Source organism: Ciona robusta, chromosome 1 (assembly GCF_009617815.1).
Source record: "Ciona robusta chromosome 1, ASM961781v2".
Lineage (NCBI taxonomy): Eukaryota > Metazoa > Chordata > Ascidiacea > Phlebobranchia > Cionidae > Ciona > Ciona robusta.
Genome location: NC_143235.1, coordinates 10,731,482 through 10,749,135, shown reverse-complemented (window position 1 = coordinate 10,749,135; position 17,654 = coordinate 10,731,482). Strand labels below are relative to the sequence as shown.

Here is a 17,654-nt window from a genome sequence, read left to right as displayed (position 1 = left end):
ATGTTTTCTAGCATGAGAATGTTGTTTTGATCAGGGAAGTATGTACCGTGCGAGGGACTATGGTGTGTATTTCATGAAATAGCAAAATTTTCATTTTGGTTCCATGTCAGTTAAACAACGGGGTAATGGGCTAAATTTGCCTTAAACCCCATATCTGCCTTGTTGCAGGACCTCACCCGCGTTCATCGCTGACTATTAAAAGATAAAAAGTATCAATTGAAGAACAAATGATTTGTTATAAAATCGATACAAAATAGTTAGCCATATAGGGTAAAACCGAACAATTAATATTCACCATACTATACATCTCAACACCTGAAGAATATCTTTCATGCTATTATGTTTTCAAAATTGGTGTATTTATATCAAAATGGCCTTTAAAACACGAGTTTTAAACCGCAAATTGAAACACCGGAGTAAAAAAATCGTATGAGGGACAATGCATAGGATTTGCCATAAATAACGACTTTCATTTAAGGTGTAGCCTATGGAGTTGGTTGAATTGTGTGTCGCGGATGGAGTTGGGGACTGATGTGTAGTCACTGAAGTCCGAGATAGAGCGGCACCGGTCGCATGAAAGACTTGAATGGGCTTGCCGGGTGTTGGAGTAATGGGCCAAATCTGGCCCAAATCCCAGGTTCTTGGTAAGGACCTCACCCTCAAAGAATAGAATCGAAGTGCCGAGTAAATATAGCTTTGCTGTCTCGTAAAATATTTTTATATTTTAAAGCGATAATTTTTACTCTTAATCAAATCTTTTCAAGATTTGTTAAATTTTTACACGTAGGCCTACTAAGTCCTGTCGGTGACTGTCAAATTTCCAAGAACATACGTTAGGGGTTAAATGTTTATATTTCGAAAAGGTTCCAATAATAGGATATCGCCCTTAATTGTCCCGTTTTTTTATAAAGCATAACTAAATAAACAAGTAAGTTTTCGGTAGTTCTTTTAATTTATTGTTGTCGCGCTACTGCTTCTTTAACAACAATCTGTTTTCTCTTCTTGAGCTTGTAGATTCCGCATGACATCTTCCACTGAAACGTCTATTCACAAAGATAAAAGACTAAGTTCGCCTTCAATTTAAAAAAAATTACATGCAAGAATAGCCTACGTTTGCAAAAAAGTACATCCTTGATAACAGATACTATTTAACAGCTGTTTGTAATAAGTTGTTTGTTAATAAGAAAATAGAATGAAAGTATGTCCCATCTTCCAGCAACCCTACTATATTAACATGTTAAAAAGAAAAACTGCTAATTTATTCTTGCTATACTGCAGATTATAGAAAAATATTTTTAAAGAAGCAAACGACAATTAATCCATTATTGAACCTCACCGAAGTCCGCCTGAGCTTCATCCCATTTCCCGTTATGGCGACGTCGTCGGCGACCTTCCCAAAGCGCATTCGCTGTTTCCGTGAGGACGAGAAGTCCGATGACAAACAAGATAATAATCAATGACTTATTCATCTACAAAAAAGCAAACGTTATTAAACCGATTTGAAACGTGTTTATCTTGCTTGTGTACATCAGGATATTCCAAACCATACCGTAGCACCTAGGATATACTGAATATCGCAGCTTTTGCAAGTCTATTTGAGTCTTAAGTTTGGAGAAAGGCAGAAAACATTTTTTCTTTTTCCTTATAACCATCACAATCGTTTGATTGGTAGAAAAAGGACTCTGCTTTGCAAACGTTTACCACAGACAACAGAAACTATAGTAGGGTGGGAGAAGATGGGACACCTTTTCGTTTAGTTTTCTCTTTCCATTTGGTACTAAACAAAGAACATTCAATGAATTATAAAACCGTATCCTCACGACTTCCACAGACCGTGGTTAATTGTTTAAAACAAGATCAGGGTATTTGGATATTATGTATTAAAGGTGTCCCATCTTCCCCCACCTTACTATCCAAGTCGTATTTGCGAAAAAACCAAAATCTATTGCCGTTCGATTGTAAGCCAGATTACCATGTAAGATTTAAACATCTTTGATATAAAAAAACTATTTTAACGACGGGAATTTGCTTGTTGGGGTTAAGAATTATTGATTTGCAATTATCTGTTTCGAATATACGTCTTTATTTAAACAGTAGCCCAAAAAAAGCGTCAATCATATAGGCAACTCAGTCCTTTGATATATAGTTACATAGTTTAACTTACAATATTAATCGTCTAAACAACACGAACTAGCCGTGTTTTAGAGATAAGGAAATGAAAGAATAACTGTCGAGTGCACACGGGAAGCAATTAAAACTCTTTTCAGAAGCATTGTGTTTTGTCAGAAACAAGAGCATGAACCTGTTGCTTTGACCACGAACTGAGAATAATAGTCTAGACTTCGATTTCCGAAAACAAAACCTATACGTGACTGTTTATTGCTTATATGTCTATTCTACATGGATCCTAGTGAAACATGCCATGCAAGGGACTCACTATATGTATATTTTATAGATTAGTAAATTTTCAATGCAGTTCCATGTCAGTTAAGTAACGGTAAGCGCGCGTTATATTTCGCGAATCAAACCAAATCCTTGTTTTAAGTGTCTAACGGGGTGATGGGCTAAATCTGCCTTAAATCCCATGTCTGCTTTGTTTTAGGTCCTCACTCACGTCCAGCGCTATTCGTTAAGGATAAAAATTATCAATTAAAGAATAAATAATTTGGTATAAAATAGACACAAACTTGTTAGCCACAGGACAAAACCGAACAAACTTCCATCATGCTAAATTATGTTTTGCATACAAGATAGAATATTACACAATGCTTAGGTATCTATGGTTAAAAATTTTAATCAAGGAGATTAGTTTTATTCTCTTTGTCTTGGTGGAAGCCACGTTTGTGGTTGAAATATAAAAATTTATATACGGACTATGTTGCAGATCGTCACTAGTGTACAGAAACCCCTGTACAAATCAAATTCGGGTTTCCATGCACCAGGGTCGGGATCTTGATATGATAGAACGAAATCATAATTATGATGATATCGCAGAAATAAAAATACCTTTTTTTTATAAAAAAATTAAAAAAAAAATCTTTTGGATGATATCTATTGATAGAGTGTTTTATATGTTGTCTATGGTCTTGCCAAAAAGTAGCAAATTAAAAAAATAAATGTTTTTTTTGTAAAAAGTCAGAAACCAGGTTTCTTAAATGTTTTGAATCAATTGTCAGGCGTATGTAGTTGGGACAGACTGGTCGCACCGAATCATGGAAAAGCAATTATTCAAGAAAATAGTGGACAGAGCGAACTTTGATCGTCAATCTGGACTCGCAACTACTGCGCAAACGGATGATCCGAAATCACCTTTACATATTAGAAATTTCCAAATCAGCAATGCATCATTTCTTTCACCAAAAGCGAAGTAATATTACTTTTTAAGACTTCTTAAAGTAATGAAAAAAGCTTTTTTTCGTGTCAGATTTTAGAAACGCGTTTTACTTTTTATTTATGTACTATTTAGCAACAGAACCATAAAGTTGCTATGGTGTTTAAATGCGTATCCACTGCTATAAAACATTAGGTGTAGGTGTGCATTGTAATGATTTTCAAACCCAGATTCCTTGCGTCTCAAAGTTATATAAAAAACAAAAAAATAATTATATATATACATTTTTTAAATATATATATATATATACCATCCTTTATTCTTTAGTCCTTCTACACTTATGTGTTCCTTTTATTATTTATTGTATGTTGATCAGTTGTTTCAACATTTTCTAATTAATAATTTGCCTGCAGCTCGGTCCCAACTACCCCATCCAGTGGTGCTGAGATGAGCCCTTTTAACCAAGCAAAGTTAGATTCTCCGTTTATACAAAAGATACCGGAATCGGATATTTTAAAGGATTGTGTTTGTTTTGTTGATGTTTGGTCTCGGCAGGGAAATGATAATCGTTCTTCAGTTTTTGGAAGAATCCTTAAAAGAATGGGAGCCACGGTTCGTTTAAATCTTGTTCAGTGACAGTTAGTGAAGTCATTATCCAATATTCTTGTGCATTTTACTTGACCCTGTTTGCTTATTGTTTGTCTAAACTATATGATTATCAGAGCACAGCATAAAGTACTGTAATAGCTGTATTAACTGCTATATGATTACCAAAATTAAACTCCCATGTTTTTAATTATTTGAAGCTATTTAGATGAAATATATATCTATTACATTAATTAGTATGTTGAATTTGATTTTGTCTGTTACGTATTTCAATGCACATATTCTTGACTGTTTTTTTTTATAACACAAGAACCATCGAAATCTATGAGCAACATATCAAGGCTAGATTCCCAGAATTTATCATGATTCTCATGTTTTTTTTTATAATATGAATAATGTACAGTTTTGTATTTTTGTTCAGATTGCGCGTCGTTTTACCAAAAATGAAGCCATAACTCACGTGGTGTTTAAAGATGGCCACAAGTTGTATTTGCAGAAAGCAAAGAGGCGTGGAATACAAGTGGTATCATGTTTGTGGGTTGAAAGGTAAGTTATGTCTGTTTGCTCCAAACACCAGCTTCATATTCAATTGTTCTTATTAACAGATGTCGTGTCACACAGATGCGTGCTAATGAAAATGAATTTATTTTTGACGAATCAAATTATAAACCACCCAAGGTAAATGTTGTTACAAATACAATGTATAAGTATTTTAGTTATTGCTTTTCCTTAAATTGTCACATTAAATTAACATGTTTGTGTCTAGGACATGCATGGTACACCAGGCCCGCCGATTCCCTAAATATCTAGGGTATGCGGCACCTGTGCATGGACTATGACATCATATACGTTATTATATACGTGCGCATTAGTATTTTTTTGGCGGAAATTTGCAACACAAACTTTGCACTACCTTTCTTTTAGCTACGTGTAAAATGAATGTAGTTTGCCTATTAAACGCGGCAACAAACAGTAATATACAACCTAAATATGTTTCAGAAGTATAACTGCTTTCTATAGGAGATTGGATAATTGGTAAACTGTTAATAAACCTTTAAAAGTAAAATTAAACATTTTGCTTATATGAATGTGAAGTTATCATCCCCTTCATCTTTTCCTCAGAGGTTTAAAGAGCTGCAACCTCTTTCTCCAGAGGAAGAAAGGATAAGGAGTGAGGAGAGAAGGAAGAGGATATTAAGAAAGGAAGAAAAAGAAGCAAGATTTGTAAACTTCTTATCTCCATTAGCTTCGCTTACTAATAGTAATGGTAATCATATGTTTGCATCAGAAATGCATTTAGTTAAAAGGTTATTGCTGTGACTGTGAGTGTGTCCTTTACTTTAATCCAGTGGGCAGTGATGAATAATACATTGTCCAGATTGTCAGCTATAAATTGGCTGTACACAGAATTTAGCTGTAATGTGTAAACTTTTCTTTTATTAGTAATTTTGTTGTTTTTAGGAAAATTTAAGAAGAAGAAAGATACCCTTGCATGTGACACGCCCTTCCACCCACCAGAGGTCATTCTTAAATTACCCATTTGTTAATAAATTCTCTTTTTTATGTTGAATACATATGATAATAGATCCATGAGTCGTGAAAGTCTGTTTGGTTTTAAAATACAGCTCTACATTTTTTTTAATAAAAACATTCTTTATATTGCAGCCATACAGATTCATTCACCCATGTTTAGTTGCGGAGACACCAAACGAGAGTATTCAGCGAAAATTACAGCGAATGAAAGAAGGCAAACCGATCTTCTCCCCTCCCTCCTCTCCTTGCTCCTCCATCTCCTCTCCTCCTCCTTCCATCACAAAACTTAACTTCAATGATGAAGATGGTGATGATGGTAAGATAAAGTTGGAAATAAGTACTGTATATATACAAATTTTTGAACTAGAATATTATGCTTAGCAACTTTCGATAAAAAAGGAAAAAAAATACAATTAAAACCTGTTTGACATACAATATATATATATTATATACATAGTTGAACTTAAAGAAGTATATTATCACAAAAATGTATATCATGCATACAGCATGCAAATTTGTTCTGAACTTCTAGCCTTCAGATTTTCACCAAAAAGATTAAACAAAATGAGTTCTAAAGTTATAAAAGTAACTTTACAACAACCTTTTTAATATTCATTTTATTACAGTATCTGTAAATCCCACAGCTCATATCAGACTTTTTCACAGTTTAAGATACAAATAGTTATATTTTAATCAATGAATCACTGATATAAATATTATATTGTTTTTGTTTAGACACCCCAGCGCTCCACACATCACGAAGATCTTTATACTCAGATACAAGCTCAGTGTCGCATACAAACAACACAACGTCACCAAATTTCCGTCTTCATATCTCAGACAGTACAGGTTTGAACATAGGCGCCAAACCTGGGGTGGCAGGGTAGGCAGGCTAACTCTGAAGTTTATACACTGCATTAATTAGTAAACATTGGACCCAAACATGTACATATAAATGTAGAACTAACCAGTGTTTTTCGTTTGTTTTCTTAATAGCAACCTGGTACTAGAGGGAACATTTGATGCATGGTCACACTTTTTAGAAAAATTTATGATATATATGGGTCATGGGGTTTATGCCTAGTTTTATATATTGGACTTTAAATTCCCAAAATCGGCAGATAGTTTAAGTTAAGAAAGTTTAAAATTCAATTTATTCTTGCCAACAGACTGTAGTGATATTGCTGCAAACACAATCCTTTCGTCACAAAAATCCAGCGACATGGAATTGACATGTATTGACAAGATATCAGGGATCTGCCCCATATTTGGTAAGTGATACAAATGTTCTGTTCATACCAGGCATAATAAAGTACTTAAAATCGATTTTCTGATATAAACATGATGATTGTACTGGCCCCTTTAATTAGTGCATGTCTGCTATGTCCGTTAAAACAGCTTTATATGTCGCTAGCGGACATAGCAGACATGCACTAATTAAAGGGGCCAGTACAGTCATCCAGGTGCCACTTTTTCTGCGATCTAGCGAAACAAAGTCATGTTCCAAATCTCAAATAATCAAAATTTATTTTCACAAAAGTCTCTATAAACTTCCAATTTACAGATATCAATGAAAACAAATCTACAAATACAGATAATGTAATGTTGGAAAAGGAAAAATCAAGTTCATTTAGGTAACTTGTATAGGTATTATTAATCTACTTTAAATTAGTCAGTTTGTGGCATGTTTCTTCTTATAATGCAATGCACTGATTTGGCTCTGTTTTGTAATAATTAGTCCCAAAACCTAATTGTTGGGTTACTGTAACTCAAAAATGCTTGCTTGTTACTTTATTCAATGCTCTGGAGAAAAAAAAATGGTTTATTTAGGTTCATTATCACAAACCACTTTAACAGTGCATCTGACAATATTACCAACTGTTGTTAACTAATGACCAAGAAACATTTTAACTAAACATTCAATGCAAATATAATCAACTTAAAAAAAATTATTTGAACATTTTGTTTAATCTTGAATTAAAAAAAAACACATTACAATCTGAAACAATTATCTCTTCTTTATTAGAAATACATCACATGACGTTTCCAGTACGAACACAACATTAAATCTCCAAGTAAGCAGCACAACCACAAACAACTCTCTCAATTCCAACTCCAACCAATCAAGTCATACAAGTTCAATACGTTTGATGGTAGAAGATTCAAACACGGATCAGTTTCTTGATGCTGAACCCCCACAACACTTACTGCTTCCAATGGAACCTGAATCACAAAATGTGATTTTCAGTTCGCAAGAAACAAATATTTCAAGGACCAGTATACATTCCAGTGAGTTTATACCAAAAATTAATTAAACATTTTTTGTTTGTAAGTTAAAAAAAAAACTGTCAAACTGCACAATAAATATATATATCTATTACTTTTTATAAAATTTTAAAATAGACTATTTAAAAAGAAAAATCAATTGTTTGGTTATGCCATATTTGCTTTACGTTGTTTGTAATACCCAGATATTTGTGGTCTATCAATATACACATAGTATTTAAAATGATGTCAATGTTATCCTGCATACAGAACCTCGCAAGAAACATCGTCGAATACTTTGTGAGGAGGAAGTCATCCAACCAACTTCATTACTTGTTAGTCCACAAACAATAAAGGTAAATACTTTCTTATTTTCTACATTGGAGTAATGGGCCACCTCTAGCCTTAATTCCAAATCCCAATAATGTGGCTTGCCATAGAACCTTACCTTACTGACATAAAAAAATCAACTTTGCATAAAAATGACGTCCATTTTGGATGACATGTTACCAAAGCCAGCAGGATAATTCAAATATAAGAAGAATAATTCAAAACAACAGCCACTGTATAAAACCTGTTGTTTTTCCCAGAAGTCGAAGCCAACGGTTCGTCGCAGATCAAGTCGCAGATCGAGTGTGAGTGCATCGGTTGCAATATCAAAAACTTTCCGAGTGACCAGAATTAAAAGTTGTGCTACTGTGAAAGAAATTGATGGTATGTTTAACTGGGGTTGGTTAGCAATTGTTTCTTATCCTAATGTCTCTCTCATACCGTTGTTTATTGGACTTTTTATTTTGTTGTTTTAAAAACTGTTAAGTATTTTATAAAAATTTTTCACAAGGATAAATAGTAGGGTAAAAGCTAAATAAATCTATATCAACACGCTTAAACTCTTTTGTGCATTTTGTACCCACTATGTTAATAAAGGGTCAAAATATCGCATCAAACTAGGAATTAATCATTAACTTCTGGATCCAAGTATGTAGAACCATATGATTCGCAACCCTCATTTTTAATTAAATACATCGGTTACCAGATTTGACAGACCCAGGTGGCTATTGAAAGCCTAAACATTTTTTAAGCATAACCACAACACCAATTATGTTAATTGTAATGTAACTTCTTCAGCACAAAGCACATCATCAAATTCTGCCGATACCTCTCTGCTGCCACCACTTGGCCAACCCAGTATGATGCTTCCCGCCACACGAGTTCGCTTCTTCTCCACTCCGACACAAAGTGCCTCTTCATCCCCATCTAGTGATGAAACAACTTCAGATTCTCGTTCGAAACGTAGAAACTCCTTGAGTAGCTCTTATGAGGTTGAAACAAACAAACAAAAGGAAAACAGTGGAATGGAGAGGAGAAGTGAGCCACCAGCTACAATAGAATCTGGTGATTTCTTTAATAAAGATTTTTAAATGTGTTCAAAATCTTTTTTTTACTTAAAATGCAATTACTAAAGATATAAAGTCATATAAGGTGAACATTTTTATCATATTTGTAGATAATGTAACGGACATGGAAGTTGAAAATGAACCTAAACTTCATCAGCGATTACAAAAACGAAGAAGGGAATCTAGTGAGTTTGGATTTTGAATATACATTTACTTCTACCTGACTCTTATTTTAAAAGGTTGGGGCAGAGTTTATTCTAACTTGCATAAGGCTGGATTCAATGCCACGAAATATGTTACTGACAAAAATCAAGTACAACTTAATTTTGTCCCAATGTGTTTCGGAGTACCTGATACTGACTGCATTTTATTACACAAGAATCGTGTAACTCTATGAGCACCAGATCAGAGTTAGATTTAAAAAAATTGTTAGAGTTGTATGACGTTAATTTTCACCTATATAAATGGATAATAGGCATGCATCATTATCAATTGATTATAAATGAAATTTGTAATCAAGTTCGGATTCTCTTATATTATAATTCTCTAATTATATTTACATTACAGCTTCATCATCTTCATCCAATGAAGCAATGATTAGAATCGTTCCTTCCACCACTATTAACAGCTCAAATACCCGGCGTGGAAAAAAGAAAGAAAAATTTATTTCAGGTTTTGGTTCATTTTTTTTACATATTCAGCTCATGGCATGTTATAACAACTGACATGTTTTTTTAAATTCTCACATTTTAGTAATAAAGTTATTGAAATCAATATAACGAATATTACTTTTTAACTTTGTTTACGTACTGTCCATTATTTTTAATCCATGAAGGGCTAAGTTAGCTGTTGGTAAACTAAAGTGCGGAATTAAATTTATGATGTTAATCTGCATACCTAACAGTACAGCACTTTGCAACACTAGATGCAATCCCTAATCGCTATATTACGAATACTTATATAACAGTTTTGAATTACAACCAAAGTTTTGATCCAGACCTTTTAGAATTGACCAAGTCCCGTAGAAGCACGGATGAATTTGTTCAAATCATTCGTGATCCAACTCAGAAGTCAATTGTACGAAAACCAAAGAAAAGAAGAATGGTTCTTGTCCTTACAAGTCTACATACTGAGTATGGTCGCTTTACAATTACCTACATTGGTAGAATACCTTATGAAAGAAAAATTGAACATTTTATATATGATGTGTTGATTAGTGTTGCTATTACTTTCATGTCTTCTGGAGAGACTATTTTTTTCTGTTTTTTTTAAGTGAGAGGCAGAGCATGCAAAATAACATCAAGAAACTTGGCCAATTCTCTGTTCACTCAAGTGTGAAAGACGAACGGGCTAGTCATGTTGTGTGCGGTGCAGCGCGACGAACAATGAACGTTCTACGAGCAATTTCTCGTGGTTTGTGGCTGCTAACTAAGGAATGGGTGCGTAGGAACAGTGATGACCATTTCAGATATCTTCTACATTTTTATTCCTTTTTGTTCTACGGCAACACTTTTATAAATATCTGTTCTCAGGTTGTTGATTCATTAGAAGCAGGGGCTTGGCTTGATGAAGAAAACTATGAAGCTATCGACTTCTTCCCTGTGTGCAGACAAGCTAGATTGTTACGCAATAAAAGCATAAAAACTGCAGCTTCTTGGACATTGTCCGTATTTAAAGAGTTAAAAGGTCTTGTATATGTCGCTCCTACCACCACCCCTCCACCAGTAAGTGTTTGAAGGAACTAAAGTTGTCAACGATGTTTTACGAATCCTGTTTTATAGGATGAGCTTCGGGAACTCGTAACATTGTGTGGGGGTCATGTGATCAACAGTCCACGGCGTGCATCAGTGCGTGTCGGGAAGTCTCCACTATTACCCACTCTGCCCGCTGTTTCAGAAAGCTGGGTGCTTGGTAAGGATTTCTGGTCGTATTTATGGAGAAATTACTTTCTGTTTTAGTGGGTGAGGTCTGCAATGAGGCACGCCATGGAAGATGGGAATTAGGCCAGGATTAGCTTGTTGCTCCAACACTCACGGTGCAACAATGTATAAGTGACCACTGTGTTAGAGTTGTTTCTGCAATGTGTCTTGCTTATAGACACATATGCCTATCGGTAGCAAACCACCAATCACTGAGTCACTTTTAGACTAAATTGCTTACTCTTACTGTTTTGGACAGAAATTCTTATTTTTAATTTATTTTTAAAATGAAATTTATTCCAGTCATTTTGTTTAGTCTGTAAATAAAAAACAGAACATTTTATTTTCACAGATTCAATTTCTGAAAACTGCCTTAAACCAACTCAATCCTACCTCATCACATGACAGAATTCTTTGCACTGATTGGTTGTCTTGCAAGGACTATGTGTTTGTTTTATTGTTTGTTGTTTTAGTTGAGTTTAATGAACTAGGGTAAAGATCTGTTGAAAACAATTAGTTTCTGAACTCTTTTGATTCTGTATTGTTTCATGTGTTTGATTTTACAGAGTTCTATAAATGTTGAACTTATCAGGTTCCTTTTTGTTTTCAATATAACACATCAAGGTAAATGGTATTTTAAAAGTTGCTTTCAAACAATTGATGTATTGAAGGAATGACACTTAAATACGCTTGTTGTGGGCAACAATAAGGTTATAACACAAGTAGCTTATTTCATACACCTGCCTGCTTAACTTTGTGGGTTTTTTGTACCGCTGACAATTTGGATAAACCATCAATGAATGTTAATTGTCTTGCCAAAGTACACGATCACCCACCGTTGTAAAAGCATAAGCATAGAACTTTGTATCCTTTGGTTACAATACGGACGCAAAGCGAAACAGGACACTACTAAGATTTTCTTTATATAGTTTACTAACATAGTGTATTTTTAGTTAGTGTCATTTTCCACTGGTTGAAATGTATGGTGTGTTACAGTACGTAGCATTAAATCCACAGTTACGAGGTTCAGGTCGGTGTGTTGCTACTCTCATTGTAATTAAGGTTTCTATTCATGAATACCAATCTTTATGATGAACAATAGAAATTTTATGAAGTCTTTAATAAGCGATAATTATTACAATACTACAAAGCATTCCAGCTATCGTATTAAATCATCAAATTGTTGTTTGTATTGTTCCCTATCACCTTACTATCAAGTTACTTACGTGAGCGTCCATATCACTGTCTGTATATTGTTCGTATGTTTAGAGGGATGGCTTAAAATAACACATTATCTTACATTGATGGTTTATAATGGTGATAATGAACATAAAGTAAAAGTAATGTCAATATATAACAATATAAGCAATTTTTAATACAATAAAGCAGCTTTAACTGCCATGTACAATTTGTTGAAGGCCACTTTTAAACCAAAGGGTAAAATTTAATAATAGATAATTTACTATGTTTTAAATATAATCGAAATGTTAATTTTGAGTAAAACTCACGGTAAGCAGCAAGAGGTTTATTTTTAAAACATATGTGTGGTTACTTGTTGGTGCTGTGTAAATTGGAAAATCCATTTTGCCGTGGTATAACTGCTAGTGTTAGTTCCTTGTGCTGATTAATTCCGTTTTGTTCGATATGGTCTTTGACTTTATGGTCACTCGAGTCTCCTGCTTTTGCATCATTTGGATTTTTAGCGGGCAAGTGACTGTCTGACAGAATCGCACCATTAAATGAGGAGCGGAAAGGGTGCGGTTTTTTCACCGGTCTCAGAGATGGATAATTCCCCCTTGTTAAACCCTGGTTATGAATCATATTGTTCTCGTGTCCATTTTTTAAAGCACCACGAATCGGATTTAAACCATTTTTCCCGTTTTCTGCTTCATGTGGATCCCCACTACCCAGGAAATCCCCAGTAATTCCACCATTCGTTGTGGGTGAAGTAAGGGGACCTCGATTGCTTCTGCCCTGCCTCGTAGCATTGGGGTGAGGTGTCATTTGACGCTCCAAGTGTCTAAAAATGTGAAGTAATTTTGTAGTTTTTTTTATAAATTTCTGTAAAGGTTTATATAGAATTAAAGTTTCTTATACATTCCTTTTTAAAAAATCTAACAATTTTTTTACTTAGGTTCTAGCATAGTGGATTTCAATAAGAATCCTCCAAAATAAATATTTACAGGAACAAAGTTCCAGCAGATGGGATACACTTTAAACAAGATTACAATGGATTTTATTGCTTTGTTATGGAAACACTTTTTTTGAAGCCATGGTCTTTATCCAGAAATAGGTCACGAAAGTACCTTCTGTCTGCAAGATCGCTGATGCTCTTTTGCCCAAGCATCTCCAGTCTCTCAGCTTCATTCTCGATCAATGTGGAGTTGACTGGTGGAGCAGGGGTTGTATGCGGTGCTAGGCGGACACGAGCTGCCATTTTTAGTGGTGCCATGGCAGAACTTGGCAAACTGCGAGATTTTGCTAGGATTGCCTCGAATCTCTTCCTTCCTCCAGGAAGTCCTCCCATCATATAGTGAGGAGGAGGAGTTGGAGCTGAAGTTCGGTTATGAAGAGGTGGAAGATCTGAAGTGACAACATAGATTTTGATGAACAATGCTGAATACCAACCAGGACAAAAATCAATGTTATCTGGTTTGGAAAACTTTATAATTATAATTTATAGGATGAGTATATAACAAAACATATAGTAGGGTGGGGGAAGATGGGACAGCTTATCATTCTATTTTCTCCTCACACTTGGTAGTAAATAAAGAACATTCAAAGAATAATAAAACCGTATCCTCTCGACTTCCAATAACCGCTGTTAATTGTTTAAAACACAATCAGAATTTTTGAATAATATGTGCCAAAGGTGTACCGTACGTCCCAGCGTCCACAGTGCTTGATTACTTCATATAACTTAATATTATTTTATACCTATATCATCTGTTTCATTCTTTTGACTTTCAAGTCGTTGTCGTGTCCTTGCTTCCCTCGATGCTTTCCAACTCATCAAGAACTGTCGCTCCAATCTATAAATATCCTTCCCATCCAAGGACTCTGTATTTAACAGGTAAAATTCATTTTCATCAAGCATTAATACCTAATTATTACTAGCCGCTTGATGAGTTGTGGACAAAAAAAACTTTACAATAAATGTTTGTGTTTTTGACAAGACACTGTGTCTTGTGATCAAATTGTAAGTTATATAAAAAAAAATCAGTCGCCCATAGAACTAAATATCTGGTAACTTATAAACAGACACAAGTTGTATGAAACTTGTGTTATAACCTACAACATATAAGGCTCCCACCATGTGAGGATAAATAATTGTAAAGGTGACTTCATTCATACCTGGTAATTTTAATAACATACTTTTAATATTAATTAATTCATACCTAGTGAAGGTGACATGACAATAATCTTGTCTCTGTACTTTGCTCTTCCACACACTGTGTTCCCAGTAAGGTCCAACCTCGCCAGGAACCTCCATGTTGTAAGTGCCGGTCTTAAACTTTCAAAGTCTGTGATTTCATTGTCACATGCCTGAGTAGCAAAAGCAATGGATAATGTAATAGTAAAAGAAATACAGTATATATAATTGGTTTTGAAAGTATGTCATTAAAATGAATTGTAAAACACTCTTAAAATACAATACGTGTGTTTTTTTAAATTTGAAACAATCTTATATGCTGTTACTGTCTAGTTGTATTTAATTTTTACCTATTTTTACTCATCTTTTTTAATTTATGTACAAATTTATAGTTACTTAGGGGATTTCCACCACTCAGAATATCTCCTATGATGCTGCAATAGGTGAATGTGACTTGCTATATCCTCTTGTGGCAGGAAAACGACAGTCGTTAAATACAGGTGTTGATACACCTTCTGCCAGCTTACGAGTTACCCAGTATGTTACTTTGTGGGTGATTGTCGTTTTTTTTGTTTCATGTATGATAATTTGGACAAGCTATTACTGGGTTGGAGCAATTGCCGTTAAGTGTTTTGCCAAAAGACACATTCGGCCACAATGGTAGCACTGACAAGCATTGAACCTAGTACCTTTGGGTTGGAGGCGGGCGCACTAACCACTTTGCCACTTTGCACCGATAATGGGCAATAGGTTGTGGTTCAATGAATTCCTACTTGTAGTTACTTACTTGTAGTTGGTTGAGTAATGTGAATGATTGCAGGTCATTTAAGGAATCGATGTGGTTTCCAGATATGTTTAACACAGTTAGGCATTTCTGTAGATAATATTGCATTAAAGGAATAATTTTGATATTTTAATTAACAGCGGTGGCATCAATATAAAAATTATACATATATATATATAAATATAAAATAAAATATATATAAAATAAAACACATTTATCAGTTACAAGGTATTCTATCTGTTGTACAATACTTTCAATAAAGTTGAACCGTTTCATTATTTTTTTTTCAATTATCAATCTATCTTTTTTTTTAAATAGCTTTTTTTATGTGAAAACAACTTTATATGAAATGTTAAGATATTTATTGATTGTCAATTGTTGACTGGTATAATACTAAATTTTACTAAATTTTTTTCATTGTCATTTTAGCGAAATGACCCACTAATGTCAGCCCTGAAAAAATATACACAAATTCCTGATCAACTTATCCGCTTACAGATAACGCCATCAATGTTCGTGGTTCAAACAACAACTTCTCTCCAGGAGGAAGTCTCTGATATTCAACATTTAGTTCTTTGAGTTGATCAAGCGATTGCAAACCCTCAATAACAGATAGACTGTTGTATCCAAGGTATCTAAACATTTTATACAACCATATTAAACAGAAGTATAGATATTGCTAATTTTTTAAACAAGACATTTATATAAATATCAGGTTGTTTTAAACTATGGTTTGTGGGTGTTTACCAGGGGCTTGGCAACAATTTTAATATACCAGTAACTTATAATATTATCCTTTTCATGCTAGTTGTTTGGAAAAAAATAGTTCAACATAAGATAAAAATCTAGAAAAGATAAAAAAATTTCGAAAGTCTTGACTATACAAATGAGTAATGACAACACCCAAAGTATTAATCATTTTGTCTAAACCAGATGCGTCGAAACTGTGTCATGACTAATGGTGGCCAAGAAGTACTTAACATCAGACAGAGATAAGTTTTGAAGAAACAATTTGTGTTCTATATTTTACACTTATATAAGAGAAATTGGGGTAAGTTTTAAGTTTTAATGCAGGTTTTGTACTTTCGTCTTTTTCTCTATTTACAACGACCACAATATTTGTAAAAATATTTTCCAACCATGTTTTTAAAATAATTGTGCATTAACAACACAATTTACAATTACAGGCCCATTATTTGTTTAATACACTTACAGCTTTGTCAGTCGCTGTAATTGCCTGAGTCCCTCAATTTTGCTTATGTTGTTGTTTTGTAAATAGAGATGAGTTAGATTGAGAGCGGTTCCTAAGTTCATTGTTTTGTTGAGTTTGTTGTCGTACAGATAAAGCACGGTCAAATTTCGACATTGTGACAAATTATCCTGTAATAGAAAAAGGTCTTTGCACAACATGTCGATAAAATAGTTTCACAAACGTAGAAGTAAAGAATACATGGGACTATACAAAGAAGACGGAAAAAATTTTCCGCTAGAGGCGGTAATTATTTAAATTAAAAAATACGGAAAAACGAACAAAACAGCACTACAAAGTGTTAATAAGTGTAAAACAAATTAATTAAATAATAAAAATACCTTTCTAAATACATAAAACACTAGTAAGGACATATTTCCCACATTAGGTCGGTTATATACGCTCTTTCGTTGTGGTGGCTGTCGTCGAGTCTGTGGTCTAGCGGTTTGCGTGCGGTCGTAAACTCTCTTCTTTCATTTTTACCGGGTTCGAGTCCCGCACAGTGGAATACTTTTTTTATATTTTTTTTTTCAAGTTTTTTTTGTTTGACGAGTTTGGGGTTAGGAGTTGGGGTTTAGGGGTTAGGGGTTAGGGGTTAGGGGTTAGGGGTTAGGGGTTAGGGGTTAGGGGTTAGGGGTTAGTGTTAGGGGTTAGTGTTAGGGGTTAGTGTTAGGGGTTAGGGGTTTATATCTTATGTGTATAAACCGTGAAACTAACTGCTCCCCATAAAATAGAGAAACAAATTTGTCATCGCCTCCTAGCGGAAAATTTTTTCCGTCTTCTCTGTATAGCTCCATGTGTAAAGAATAAGGAACAAACATGTTGAGATAAAAAACTTACAGTAAGCTGTATATGCTATACAACCTAATTTATTAAATTTAATTTTTTGTTTAATTAGCAACTGAAGATTCGTAAAAACTTCTAAGCTTTAAATTACAAAGTTCAACAAATAATTTTACTAAATAGGTGCCTCTTTAAAAAATTTTTGGTTCTGAATATTGCCATAAATACTTACAATTGCTTCAATATTTCGCTCTGCCATGTATAGATGTGTAATACGTTTAAGATAGTGGTTGGTTGGCTCATCTCGTTTTCGCTTTGTATGTCCATTGCAACGAGCAATGTATTCGGCTGTTAGACGAACCATTATAAATGAAATTAGACAAAAAGTACGAGTCTGAATGAAAACATTAGTTT

General features: G+C 34.1%; 2 protein-coding genes and 1 long non-coding RNA gene across 5 annotated transcripts; 1 reads left to right on the top strand and 2 right to left on the bottom strand.

Annotated features, from left to right (window-relative positions):
- Positions 1-933: 933 nt before the first annotated feature.
- Positions 934-1,478, bottom strand: LOC149743068 (uncharacterized). The gene is made up of 2 exons (XR_016385273.1): positions 1,337-1,478; positions 934-1,043 (listed from the first exon to the last, which is right to left on the bottom strand). It is a non-coding gene; the product is annotated as an uncharacterized LOC149743068 (long non-coding RNA).
- Positions 1,479-3,079: 1,601 nt separating this feature from the next.
- On the top strand, positions 3,080-11,644 carry LOC149743067 (microcephalin-like). Of its 3 annotated transcripts, none has more exons than XM_089879696.1 (21): positions 3,080-3,367; positions 3,745-3,943; positions 4,359-4,483; positions 4,543-4,615; positions 5,060-5,204; positions 5,399-5,457; positions 5,603-5,786; positions 6,206-6,319; positions 6,640-6,741; positions 7,035-7,104; positions 7,497-7,759; positions 8,006-8,091; positions 8,329-8,449; positions 8,864-9,130; positions 9,243-9,317; positions 9,700-9,804; positions 10,130-10,265; positions 10,406-10,571; positions 10,665-10,856; positions 10,914-11,043; positions 11,404-11,644. In XM_089879696.1, exons 1-21 carry the CDS (start codon positions 3,213-3,215, stop codon positions 11,454-11,456), a joined length of 2,820 nt encoding a protein of 939 aa, XP_089735822.1. In that variant the 5' UTR covers positions 3,080-3,212; the 3' UTR covers positions 11,457-11,644. The 3 variants fall into 3 exon arrangements, with proteins under 3 accessions (XP_089735822.1, XP_089735829.1, XP_089735815.1); XM_089879703.1 differs by having other exon boundaries at positions 8,326-8,449; positions 10,139-10,265; XM_089879689.1 differs by having other exon boundaries at positions 8,326-8,449.
- A 321-nt stretch (positions 11,645-11,965) lies between these two features.
- On the bottom strand, positions 11,966-17,611 carry LOC149743066 (protein phosphatase 1 regulatory subunit 42-like). Its single transcript, XM_089880079.1, has 8 exons — positions 17,473-17,611; positions 16,422-16,588; positions 15,705-15,843; positions 15,212-15,298; positions 14,450-14,597; positions 13,989-14,111; positions 13,358-13,634; positions 11,966-13,071 (listed from the first exon to the last, which is right to left on the bottom strand). The coding sequence occupies exons 1-8, from the start codon at positions 17,602-17,604 to the stop codon at positions 12,600-12,602; spliced, it is 1,545 nt and encodes a 514-aa protein (XP_089736205.1). The 5' UTR covers positions 17,605-17,611; the 3' UTR covers positions 11,966-12,599.
- Between the last annotated feature and the right edge of the window lie 43 nt (positions 17,612-17,654).

Excerpts from the sequence above, each read along its gene's own strand:
- LOC149743067 (XM_089879689.1), top strand. The coding sequence starts at position 3,213 with ATGGAAAAGCAATTATTCAAGAAAATAGTGGACAGAGCGAACTTTGAT. Across the intron at positions 10,266-10,405 it reads CTTACAAGTCTACATACTGA|TGAGAGGCAGAGCATGCAAA; the intron begins GTATGGTCGCTT and ends GTTTTTTTTAAG. Across the intron at positions 11,044-11,403 it reads TTCAGAAAGCTGGGTGCTTG|ATTCAATTTCTGAAAACTGC; the intron begins GTAAGGATTTCT and ends TTATTTTCACAG.
- LOC149743066 (XM_089880079.1), bottom strand. The coding sequence starts at position 17,604 with ATGGTTCGTCTAACAGCCGAATACATTGCTCGTTGCAATGGACATACA. Across the intron at positions 15,299-15,704 it reads GAACATTGATGGCGTTATCT|AAATGCCTAACTGTGTTAAA; the intron begins GTAAGCGGATAA and ends TATTATCTACAG. Across the intron at positions 14,598-15,211 it reads CATTACTCAACCAACTACAA|GCATGTGACAATGAAATCAC; the intron begins GTAAGTAACTAC and ends TTTGCTACTCAG.